The 13144-nt window shown below is 40.9% G+C and overlaps 2 protein-coding genes across 3 annotated transcripts; both read right to left on the bottom strand.

The window, feature by feature from the left end:
* Nucleotides 1-1213: 1213 nt before the first annotated feature.
* LOC139948888 (cytochrome P450 4Z1-like) lies at nucleotides 1214-4974 on the bottom strand. Its single transcript, XM_071947246.1, has 4 exons — nucleotides 3607-4974; nucleotides 2774-2995; nucleotides 2145-2404; nucleotides 1214-1676 (listed from the first exon to the last, which is right to left on the bottom strand). The coding sequence occupies exons 1-4, from the start codon at nucleotides 4186-4188 to the stop codon at nucleotides 1217-1219; spliced, it is 1524 nt and encodes a 507-aa protein (XP_071803347.1). The 5' UTR covers nucleotides 4189-4974; the 3' UTR covers nucleotides 1214-1216.
* Nucleotides 4975-7763: 2789 nt separating this feature from the next.
* On the bottom strand, nucleotides 7764-12021 carry LOC139948778 (cytochrome P450 4F4-like). Of its 2 annotated transcripts, none has more exons than XM_071947100.1 (4): nucleotides 11295-12021; nucleotides 10326-10547; nucleotides 9480-9739; nucleotides 7764-8982 (listed from the first exon to the last, which is right to left on the bottom strand). In XM_071947100.1, the coding sequence occupies exons 1-4, from the start codon at nucleotides 11880-11882 to the stop codon at nucleotides 8517-8519; spliced, it is 1536 nt and encodes a 511-aa protein (XP_071803201.1). In that variant the 5' UTR covers nucleotides 11883-12021; the 3' UTR covers nucleotides 7764-8516. The 2 variants fall into 2 exon arrangements, with proteins under 2 accessions (XP_071803201.1, XP_071803202.1); XM_071947101.1 differs by having other exon boundaries at nucleotides 11298-12021.
* Between the last annotated feature and the right edge of the window lie 1123 nt (nucleotides 12022-13144).

Below are 13144 nucleotides of genomic sequence, written 5' to 3'. Positions count from 1 at the left end.
GCAGACGACCTTTTGCCTATAGCTTCGCTTCGGGCATAGTCATGGTTTTGACATCACCTTGGGCCTATAATTTTAACTATGCCCCTCACAGCAGTCAATATTTCCATATTATACCCTATCTCACTTTTGAGCCATCACCTTCAGTGGTATAATCTACAACCTTTTGATTAAACTAAGTAGTACATATACAGGAAAAGAGAGCCTATATAATATTAACGGAAGAAAAATGTAGAACAAAACCTATAAACTGAATAAGAGGCTTTGTAGCAATCATACATATCCATGTGCAGTGTACATATACATACAATAAACAAACACTTTGCTAAGCTTATAAACTCACTTTGTAATTTTGTTTTAAGTTGTTACACGTTAACATTACATTAATCCTCCACCAACTGGGATAAGACAAAGTGTTGGTATTTTCTCTCAAAGGAATTGGGCCACAACTTTTCCCTTCATCGTTATCCAATTCTAAATCGTTACAAATTCACAAGACTATTTATTTTACACACAAAAAAATGTTTTATTCCCGACTCTGCAACTGTCTGTTTTTTTCATCAAAAGAAACTTCCCGTTCACAGTTATCCAATTGTCGATGTTTACAAATTCACAAGACTTGTTTTTGTACCATACTTAGTTACGTTGTGCCCGATGGACAGTTGAAGAGTTGAACTTTATTTAAACTTCAAATGTCGCCACGTGCTCGAAATACACTGTCTAAAGTAAACCTGTATTGTTAACATGCTATTGAATTCCCCTTACCCCATAGAATATCAATTAAACAGCCCAATGCACAGTTATAGACAAACAAATGTTCTAATAATCGCATTTATCAATCAAGTTTTTGTAGAAAGCAAACTATTGTATGAGGCAAATTAATGTGTTAAGCAAATAATGGTGTAGAGCAAATGGTTTAAAAGGGAAATGTAAGTATAGTATCATGCCTGTATGCTTGCTTTTTGAAAGGAAAAGGCACAAAGGCATTTTTTCCTTGGTAAAGATCACCCTGTGAAGAAATTGTAAATTTCTACTGGAGCCATTCAAGGGCAGCAAGGCAATGGTGCATGGGGCATGGAGGCAATGTTGCCTCCGTGAAGTACCAGGGGTGGATTTCACAAAGAGTTAGTTTTTGACTTAGGACTAGCCTTTAGTTTTTAATATCTCCTAGGACTAGTCCTAACTCTTTGTGAAATGTTTTGGCCTTGAGGGAATGTTTTTAGATGTGCTCTCTTTTCTCTAAGGAGAGCACCAACTCCTTCTGCGGTTTAATGGTGAGGTTAAAACATGGAACTGGTTCCGGTTCACCCTCTACTAGACCAAGCCGGAACCGACTCACCAACCTCGCTAACATCAACTTCATCTCATTCCAGGCAAACTGTTGCCCGAGGCAGTTACGTGGCCCGGCAGAGAACGCCATGAACGAAAACGGATCCATCTTGTTGAAATTCTCCGAGAGGAACCGAGATGGTTTAAACTCCATGTGGTCGTCACCCCAGACGGTCGGGTTGTGGTGGAGCTGATAGAGGTTCATTGCCACTGTGGTTCCAGTGAGGAGGGTCACGCCATCTACTTCCAATGGCTCGGTCAGGGTACGGGACAAGAGCACAACCACGTTGTAGAGCCTGATTGTCTCCTTGATGACGAGGGTCATGTATTCCATGTGCACGAAATCTTTGCTGTATATCAAAGGAAATAATTACATCATTCAAAATTCAGTAGGCTTTGGGATTTTTTTTTCCTAAGTCAATGAACTTCATCCACGGATACCAACCGCATCTCTTGCTCTTCTGACGGCAACATTCAAACGGACACCAAGCAAATTTCCAAAAGGTGACCTTTGGAGATTCAACTGTTTATTCTGTCATTCTGTGATTGATTTATCATGGGGGCTAAAGACGAAATTATTTGGCAGGATGCTTTCCGTTACCATCTTTATAACAAGTAGGCTGTCTGATAAAAAAATATGCCATTTCTTTTTGGGGTCATAACCAAAGCGTGACCCTACGTTCAACTAGTGATGGAATCCATGTTGGACAGTCACTTTAATGGGAGCCTACGTGCGAGCCTTCAGTTTAGTTTACTGGGTTTTGTATTTTAAAAATATTCATGATTTCCAGAAAACGAATGATGAAGTTTAAACTTACTTCATGATATCGCCTGCCTCTCTGCCAGCAAGGATATCATCAATTTCCTGTCGGACTTTATCCTGATGTTCCGGGTACTTGGCGAGTACGTACAGCACCCATGTCAGGGTGGTTGATGTGGTCTCGAAGCCGCCGAAGAGAAACGTGCTCGCCTCATCTACGATTTCCTCTATGGTCAGCCTGGTGCCGTCTTCATCTCTAGCCATTAAGACGGTGTCCAGGAAATCTCGGGGTTTCCCCAAGGAGTCTCCACTCTTCATCTAAGAGATGGGAGACAAGAACGTGTTTTTGTTTTTTGTCATAAAACTTTTGGTATAAACTCCAAGCAAATTTGGTCTTGAGTTCAACCCATTGTTTGAAATCTTATTCATTTTTTCATATACTAAGTGTCTTTCTCATCGTTGTGCAATGTTAGTCATCACCTTCCCACCCCCTCTATCTGAATCACCGAATACTATGGCCCTTTTCGAAACCACGGCTTCGGCTTTGGATTCGGCTTCAGGCTCCGTCCTCTCGTCTAAAGCCCTGAGCGCCTACGCAAAGCACGCGCATCAATTGTCAAAACAACCGCGGGGACAAGCTAGCTTGAGCCGAATCTAGAACCATCAATTATCTCCCATTATTTTTACCTTTTGGTCCAGTTCCTCTTCCCTCTTGATGACCAATCCTCTAGCAAAGTTGCGAACATACTTAGTATTCTCTGCCCAGTCACTGTACATTGAGCAGTACGGGAAGGTCCATGGATGAACTTCCAGGAGATTGCCAGAAACCATCCGGGCGTTGGAGACCCTGCTGAGGACCTCGGTCGCGTGGAGCATGTCATCATACTTTCCATCTTGAAGAGGTCGATTCTAAATAGATAAACAGGGGAATGAGAAATCTGAATTCGGACTTTTTAAAGTCTGCCTGCAGTTAACAAGTCTGTGGTTAAGCAATCGGCAAGTTCGGGCGAGCGACTAATAGACTTGACCAGAAACTGTGACGTAGCTCTCGAGTTGACCATTGTCGAACATGCTCCAGTGCATGGTTCAATCATGGAGGTAGAACCCCCTCCATGATTCAATATAGTCAATATGTAAATCTCCCTGTGCTCTATGGTTTCTGGTATAGTCTAGTCGGTCAAGTCTAGTCGCCACCCGAAGTTATTTAATGCTGTATACTGTTCCATAGAACCTCCATAACTTCAGGGGTTACCAAAATGTGGAAATGCTTTTACCTCCTAAGATCTGTATCCCACTTTCATACTTTCTTCTTTGTCGGCAGTGACTCTATTAGAGGGATTTGTCACTCTGATTCTGTGGAATTCTGACTCATATAGGGGTCGCTTTGGCACAGATTCCGGATTACACTGACCCAGAAAATGGTTAGGCACCACGGGACCTAGATTCGGGAGTTTTTAGAGAGCAAGGTTGAACTTCAATTTTGTTTTAAGTTCAAGCATCATCCTTATAAGTGCACCTACCTGGACATTGGACTCGTATGAGAACGCAGCTCGCAAAATAGCATCAAAGGTACAGAGGGACAGCTCATTGTAGACCCTCATGGGTGTCTTCGAAGCCGCCACCCGGTCCAGCTTATCAAGGAACACGTCGGTACACTTGTGGAAGACCGGGATGTATGTTCGGAGAACATCCAGGTGGAAGCTAGCTGTCAACAGTCGTCGGTTCCTCTTCCAGTGTGCCCCGTTGGCGGTAACCAACCCACGCCCAACCCAATCCTCGAAAACCTTATACAAGATGGACTTATTGGAATGGGTAGAGCTCGCCACGAGAGTTTTGATGTGTTCTGGATGGACCAGAACGGGTAGAGCGAACGGGCCGTTCCACATGACGTAGGCCCTGGGACACACCTTAACTGTATCGAGCATCCATTGCAAGCCGGCTCCGAACGGGTCCAGCTTGGTGTGGCCCTTCAACCAGTGAGCTCCTGGGGGGCATGGGAGCTTCTTGACGGCAGCTCGCTCTCTGATGAAATCCCGAACAGATAGGAGCACCCGCATGAAAACTATAGTCGCTATTACGATGCATAGAGTTACCCACAACATGTTTAAAAACGTTACTGTCGTGTTAGAAAAATGGCAACAATTACTCCTGCTGTAAAATGGTATTGACCTTTAGTGCACAGAACACATTCACTCGAATGTAAAAAAATACACCAATTGCTAAAAAATGGTCACGGCCTAGAGTGCATAGTACCCGTCGTTCGCTCGAATAAAACTAACATCAGTTACTAAAAATGGTCACGGCAGTGAGTGCACATTATACGTCGTTCACTCAAATAAAAACTGCACCAATTGCTGAAGTTGGTCTTGGCCTATAACTTACAGTACTTGTTCACTCAAATGTGAAAATTACACCAATTGGTAAAGTTGTATTGTCCAAGAGGGCACAGATACCAATTCACAAAACACGTCCTTCGTGCTAATATCAACAACTCATTGTGTACACGAGCTAGTTTCAAGGCAACAAGTTATTGACAAAAATATCGAAGGTCAAAGGCTCGCACGAACTAGGCTTTCAGAATGTTTAAAATGACGTATTTGAAGAGGTAAACGAGTAAACAATCTGGTTTCAAGGGAGAGGTTTATTGACATGGGTTTAAAGTTATAGACCCTCTGCCCTTGATCTGTGGTTTGTTTTCCCTGATCTACTTCCTTGCTCTAACCTCACACACATTAGAGCAAGCTTACTCTATACAATTATGCACGCACACTACGCTTTCAGACTGGTAATAAAACAATGCGAAGTCAAAGTATACTTTTTGTTTTAACCATTTGATTCTCCTGAAGACGAGCAGAGTATACTGTTCGAAACGTCGAGACCAAACCGGCTCTTTTCAGAGCCAACACTCATTCAAAAAACATTTTACACATGGTTGTTCTCGCAAATTTTTAGTTACTCATAACCATTATTAATTGTTTTAATCAGAATGTATAGATGTGCAAAAGAAATTAACCACACGTGAAAATTTCACAGTCGCAGTTTTTAGACATCGCTCATTTCTAAATCCGAGATCTCGAAATCAAATTCGTGAAAACTTACTTCTTTCTCGGAAACTAAATCCATGCTGGTAGAATAATCCCTAAGGAATACACAGTTTGAGAACCGTTACGTGGTAACGCTTTTCAGATTCAAATTATGAGGCCAAAAACTGTTATCTAATACATAACCCACTATGACTCCAAAATAAAATTGCTCTCAAATTGCTTTATACTATCAAACACTGTTGTAGGTTTCTCACAAAAATTGTTGTTCCAAAAAGGATGTTGGTATTTTTTGTAACACAAAACATAATGTCAACAAATTTACACTAAACTTACTCAGTTTGAAGATGATGATAGTAGAAAGCTTCCCTTAAAATATTATTTACTGAGGTGCTGTAGTTTTTGAGAAATGAGTACTAAAACATGTCACTAAAATAATTTTCGTGTCACTCTCAGTGAGACGAAAATATTTTTCACGTAAAAACATGGTCTGTGATGGTAAAGTACCATTACATACGTTTTTACTTTTTACATGCTAAAACTGAGACTAAAATCATTTGCGTGACATTGTTTTACTAATATCTCAAAAAATACAGCACCTCAGTGATTAATACTTTGAGGGAAGCTTTATATTATCATTATTTTTCAAACTGTTTAAAGTTTAATTTAAATCTGTGGACATTGTGTAAAAAGTACCCACTGCAGACCCTTTAAGAGTGATACCCAAACGTATACCTTCCCTTTAAATGACGTTATGAGAGGTGAGGGACGCTCCGGTCGGGTGATCCCCCTTTGTCAACAGATGCTTTTGTGTTTGATTCCTGTGGGTTTATGTATCCAGGGTTCATGGGTAACCGTTCAAGGAAAACATTGGGCTACCCTGGTTAAATAATACGAAATAGATAAATATATACGTCAGCAAAGGACCTGCAAATTCCCAATGCCACGGCATTGGTGTTGTATTAAAGGCAGTGGGCACAATTGGTAATTACTCAAAAGACTATATAAAACCTTACTTGGTAACGACTAATGGGAAGAGGTTGATAGTACAAAACATTGTGAGAAACGGTTTCCTCTCAAGTAACGTAGCTTTCGAAAAAGAGGTAATTTTCCACAGATTTGATTTCAAGACCTCAGAATTAGAGTTTGAGGTATCGAAGTCAACCATCTGAATGGAAAGCACACAACTTCGTGTGACAAGGGTGTTTTTTCTATCATTATTTTCTCGCAACTTCAATGACAAATTGAGCTCTAATTTCCCCAGGTTTGTTATGTTATGCATATGTTGAGATACACCAAGTGAGAAGACTGGTATTTGACAATTACCAATAGTGTCCAGTGCCTTTAAAAGCAAGGCATACCTTTGGTTTCCCCGTTCGATTCTTAAAACCCTTTATAAATCCGTGGCCCCTAGCTGTATCCGCTAATTCAGTCACGGCCTAAGACAATATTTGACAGTTTTTAACCGAATTGGCTCTGTAATTAAATAATCCCTGACACTTCTTTGATTCAAATGATACTTTTATTATAACACTTTTAGTTCTCAAAAATAGTGTGTTACTTTAATACTAACATCTTTTGAACCAATGAATGGTAGTGTATTTTGTTACATAATAATAGTTTCGAAGATTATTTATAGCGCACGTATCTACCAACAAGGTACACAAGGCGCTACAGAAAGATGGGTTATTGAATGCTGTGATCCACTTCTGTGCATATTAGTATTGTATTAATTGTAGAGTTAATCCAACGGTTCTTTTCAGAACCACCCCAACTCATTTAGAGAAAGTCATTACATGGTGTTACTGCAAACTCTTCTAGATCTTATTTCCACCATGCAAAGTTTCAAATCCTACTTGTATTAATTTGATTTAAAAAAAAACCTGAACAAACTCCTTACCTTGATGTGGAAGGGTTACATCAATAACACAAATGTTAAACTAACACGATAACACCACCCTAATATATAGATCTATAATTTATTTGATGGTCGCTGTGGGCGTGGTGTACCCCCCCCCCCCTTAAAAACTGTCTTCCTGTAGTGCTTGGAATCCCAGCAATGTTTTAGAGGGTTTTAGGGGGCGGGGTACTTCTGTGCAAGAACACAATTAGTGTGTTAAAGTCATAGAGCTATATATTGACTAGAGCGCTAACACCCCGTTATACACGCACTAAGGTTTTGAAGCCGTGTGGGCGCATCCATGTTTATGTACAAACAAATACAAAAGCTTGAAATTTTGTACGGCAATTGTACGGCTATTTGCATGATTGTGCGTCTGTTCTTGTTTATGTGCCATCGAAGCAAAAAATGCAGTAAATGTGAACGCACAATCTGCTGATCAGCACACAAACTGCGAGCGTCATGTGCGTCATGATTAAAAGGCCGTTTACTTTTTTTAGTACGGCAATCAAGTCGAAGTTACGGTTTTCGTAGCGCGGACGTACGCGAGTAGACAGTTGCGTACGTATACGCACACGCCGAATGTAAAATAATCGCGGCAATGTGTGTTCTCTTAAAATTCCGAATTCACGCAACACATCAAGCATGTCTGCGCCTAGCCCTGGCGGCCTTACACTTTCGTTTTGTACTACTGTTCCTGTGTACAGAGAAAGAGTCCTATATAGGGCTAGTCTGCGCCCAGGGTGGCTCCAAAACGCAGAGCAAGTTAGCGCTCTAGTCAATATATACAGCTCTATGGTTAAAGTTAATACATGTAGTGTGAAAAACAGTGCCTTAAAGTGTGGGAACAACATTGATGTGGGGCGCCCTCTGCCCAACATAAAACCACCTCTGCAAACGGCCATCGCTCTAGCACCGTTGAACTTTATGTTATAATACAGTCAACCTTCGTTATAAAGACCACGATATAAAGCTGTACTGCTTATACAGAATACAATCTGAAGTCCCAAAATCTTATTTCTGCTTCTGCTTTGTTTTGCTGTCCTCTTATAACAACATTCATGTTATGAAGAGGTGATTTATCCTTCACAATTACACTTGAACAGCTTTTACCAGAAGACGATCAGAGCACACTGATCGAACCAACGTTTCTTTTCAGTACCACCCCAACTCATTTAGAGATAATCATTGTATTAGGGCACACTGTTTCTCTGTGATACGGTTAAAAACCCTTTTTTGACGTTGGCTCTTTTTGTTGGTGTGTTTGTATGTGAGCTAAAAGGCCAAAGGAGTTCCCATGCAGGGACAATAAAGTTTTATTGTTTTTGTATTCTATTGTATTCTATTGGAAACCTGTACTATATCGTATCTCCATCATGCAAAGTTTCAAATTCTACCAAGTGACCGTGTTACAACGAGAGTCATTTGTAACCTGATTGCAATTTACTGATTATTGTTATTTCTGGATTCAACAGTAACCTAATGAAATTTACTTGTTATTATTAATCCTGAGTGCAACAGTTAGATGCAACTCCTTAAGGGGTTTGACAACAACGTTAAGATTCGGAACAGGTTCCGAGTCACCCTCTACCAAGCCCAAGTTGAACCTCCTTAGAATCCTCGAAACAAATACTTTAATGTTGTTCAATGCAAACTGCTGCCCGATGCAATTTCTGGGACCGGCAGAGAACGGACTAAACGCAAACGGATCCATCTTGTTGAAATTCTCCGGCAGGAACCGAGATGGTTTAAACTCCATGTGGTCTTCACCCCAGACGGTCGGGTTATGATGGAGCTGGTAGAGGTTGATTGCTAAGCTGGTACCAGTCTGTAATGTCACTCCGTCTACGTCATAGGGTGCGGTCAGGGTACGCGTTGGCAGGATGACTGGTGTGTACATACGTATTGCCTCCTTGATGACCAGTGACATGTACTCCATCTGAATCATATCTTTGCTGTATGTGCGAAATTCAGAGAGAGAGAGAGAGAAGAAAAAAAACAATTTTTTCATTTTTTTTTTTACATTTTTTCAATATCCATGTCAATATTTATTTCATATTACATACTCTTTTAAACATTTCGTCATCGATACCATGAACTGATACACACAAAGTTACATAGCTTAGCAAGATAATAAGCACATATGGAGGGAGAAGAGTTAAACCAAAATATTTTTATAGAGAATAGTATGGGCTCTCAGATTAAGCCACGAATCAGTGTTCAACTCCTGCGAATTATTCGCTGTGGATGAAAGCAGTCATGTGACGTCAAAAATTCACTTAAATTCACATTCGCAAAGGCTTGTATATGTAAGAAAACCTAGATAGACACAGACAAACTACAAACATGGAGACGGGACAAAAATTTACAATTCATACACAACATGACGTTAGACCAAATGCCAACAATTGTTTCTTCAATCTGTTGAACAATTTTAAAATTGTTTCCGCACCTCGTGATCCTATCAGAATCTCTCCCGTCGAGTATCTCATCCACCTCCTCCCTGACCTTAGCCTGGTGCTCTGGGTGTCTAGCCAGCTCGTACAGTACCCACGTCAGGGTGCTTGCCGTAGTGTCATGGCCACCGAAGAGGAAAGTGTTGACCTCATCTGAGATTTCCTGGACGGTCAGGCCGGTGCCGTCTTCATCTCGAGCCATTAAGACGGTGTCCAAGAAGTCTCGAGGTTTATTTAAGGGGTCGCCACTCTTCATCTATATAAGACGCCAAAAAAGGAGAGAACTAAGAGTTGATAGTAACACTGCGTTCTAAAATCTCCCGGTTCAGAATCAACCCGAGATTTGGCGAAAAACTTGTTAGTTCTTAGTTATGTAACACTTATAATTTATAAAGGTGAGATTATTGACATTTACACCAAGTTGCAAAACAAAAAGAGCTCCGGTCATGACTTGATATACATTTTCATTGTAGAAAAAGTCTATCTCTGCCATAGTATGCCTCTTGCTCATATTTGCCATTCTTCTTTAAGGACTGGCACTGTTCCTTCTGAACTAAAAATTTTTAAAGGGTGATCGTAGCTGTATTAATCATTTATACAGGCCTATTTGTGTTCTTTATGTTTTTCTAAGGTTTTTGAAAACTGTCTCTATGCCCGAACTGTGATTAAGTTTGACAACAATCGGCACTTTTTTTCTGTAGTAAACATGCAATCATTCGTGTGTTTCTTTATTTTATTGTTTAAGTCTCTAATGCAATTGATGACTCCAAACTTATCCCGGGATGTTCCTTGACCTTTCAAAAGCTTTTGATATTATAGGAATCCTTCATCAGTTTTCTCACCTTCTGGTCCAGTTCGTCTTTTCTTGCATTAATCAACTGACTAGCGAAATCAGTCAAATATTGAGACGCCCTCTTCCACTCCGGGTAGAGGGGGCTGAAGTACCGGAACACCAATGGGTTCAAAAACACCGGACTCCCCGTTGTCCGGGCCTGCACGATCCCGGTCAAGACGTTGGTCGCGGAGAGAGGGTCCAACTCCCCGTTGATGGGAGGTTCTTTCAACTAGAAAGGAAAGTATATAGAGTTGTTGATTGTTCTTTTTACCGCTGATTTTATCTAAGAATTATGTGTGGACATAGACAAATTATTGATGCTAAATATAAAATTAAAAGACTGTTTGGAAAATTTGTATAGAATTATTAGATGTTGCTTTCTTAAAACAATGGAATAACACCGGAAAAGTTTCCGTATCCTGTCACCACTTTTCCATTCGTAAGGAAATAAAATAGTGTCTAAATTACAATGATGACCACCGCTGTGTAACTTTATTTATAAATTTCAGCCAAAAATATAGGATTCGCGAACTCTATAGTTACCGCGGCAATCTCGATGGTCTAGTTGGTACGATACTGCTCTAGAAGTGCAAAGATTATGGGTTAAAATCCCACTTGAGTAATATGCCTGTGATTTATTCACAGAACTCGGGAAAGGTTTTTTTCCCCGCCAGACACACAAGGCCTGAAGGCCACTTCAAGGTGTGGGCTACAATCAACTATTTTTGTCCAGGGGCCGTTGCCACTTACTGCTAGGGCTGATACAGGGTTTACACCCTTTACAGTCCATACGGGTGTAGGCTTGGGTATCAACTATCATCCATCAGAAGCCTGGATAGGGTAGAGCTGAAAGCACTACCTCCCTAACTTTACGCGGAAATCATGGTTTAAGTATATGTATTCGGTGCTTATTAATATTGGTGTTAAAAAAATAAAAAAATAAACAAACTTGGAATGAAAAGTAACATCAAACCACTACCTGGCAGTTCGACTGATGAGAACATGATGTCCGAAGAATAATATCAAACGTACACTGACCGATCGCATGGTCAATATTCAAGGGTTGACCCTTGGCTGCAAGATCACCCATCTTCCTAAGCAGCACCTCAATACAATCATTGTAGATTGGGACATACGTCTTCAAGACATCAAAGTGAAAAGACCCAGTCAACAACCGGCGATTCCTCTTCCATTTAGCCCCGTCAGAGATAGCAAGCCCCTCCCCAAGCCAGTCAGCAAAAAGGTCGTAGATTTCAGACTTGATTGACCCAGTGGTGCTTGAAAGCAAGGGTTTGATGGTGTCTGGGTGGACCAGCGTAGGCATCCCGATGGGCCCGAGCCATATCGTGTAGGCACGAGGGAAGCTCTTGACTGTATCACGGAGCCATTTGAAGCCCGGCCCCAGTGGTTTTTGCTTCTGGTGACCGGCCAGCCAGTGGGCCCCTGGTGGGCTGGGTAGCTTACAGATCGCACGTCTTCGCTGGAGTATACCACTAAGGGCAAGGCATATCTTGGTGAGGAAGACAGTAGCAAAAGTGATGATGACAATTACCCACCACAACATCTTTGGTTAGGTTTAGGCCAAAAGTTCACAGCTTCACAGCAAGAGCACCTCTTAACTACACCCTGGACAGGCAGGCAGGTCAGTATCAGGCATAAAGCAAGTACAGTTATATACCTTTATGGTTATACACAAGGTTTTACCATGATGCAATGTGTCACAAATACCACCCATTATGTGTACAAGGACAGTCTGTATTGACATGACAATTGATAAAACCAAACATTGTACTCCGTGAAGCGGCATGGATCAATACACATTTAAAGGGTCAAAGGTTGACTTCTAGAGTTGCTACCGATGACCATTCAGTCCACGGCTTTGGCTTTGGATTCGGCTCTGGATTCGGCTCAGGCTAGCTTGGCCCCGCGGTTGTTTTGGCAATATTATAACCGTGCTTTGCGTCCGTGCTTAGGGCTTCAGACGAGAGGACGGAGCTTGAAGCCGAATCCAAAGCCGAAGCCCCGTGATTTGAAAAGGACCTTGGAGGGAGTTTCATGTAAATTTGGAGAAGTACACAATTCAAACCATTAAAATGGTTTGAATTGTCTCTTCTCCAAATTTCTAGGTTGAAGCGGTTTTGAGATAATTGCCAACAATCTGTAGCGGATGTCTTGTGCCCGCTATTATGTAACTGGTTCCAAGTGGCGTCGGCAACAATTTAAATTGATCCAATCAAATTTTTATTTAAAAAAAAACTGACCACTGATGCCATTTTTGAAATAAATTGTAAAATATTTTAATAGGTAATGAGCTGTTTCATATTGTTTCACCAATCATGAGAGCCAAAGTCAATGTCAATTGTCAACTTATGGAACCTGCAACTTGTATATCCTGTGAGGAGTTTGTCGACAGATACAGATACAGAACCAAATTATACAACTTAATTAGTCGAGCTAACATCCGGACCAGAGACTTTCATGTGGATTGTTTTTTCAGTCCCTGTCTCACTGTGTGGGTTTTGAGTTCCTCCAAAATATAAAACTGAAATGTACTCATTGTCTTCTTTATCACAATTTGGCATGGTGTCTTCATTGGGAAATGAGTGGATGTCAACAAGGGCAACAAGGGCTATGTGAATAGCGCTCTCTAGTGTTGATACATTTTACACTTCAAAGACTAAAATAATTAAGTAGGATTTGAAACTTTGCATGGTGGAGATAAGATATAGAAGAGTTTGCGGTAACACCATGTAATAACAATCTCTAAATGAGGTGGGGTGGTTCTGAAAAAAAACCGTTGGATTAACTCTTTGGAGTTAATCCAAC

Source organism: Asterias amurensis, chromosome 16 (assembly GCF_032118995.1).
Source record: "Asterias amurensis chromosome 16, ASM3211899v1".
In the NCBI taxonomy this organism is placed as follows: Eukaryota; Metazoa; Echinodermata; class Asteroidea; order Forcipulatida; family Asteriidae; genus Asterias; species Asterias amurensis.
Note: the sequence above shows the minus strand (reverse complement) of the source record. Positions and strands in the feature narration are given on the sequence as shown.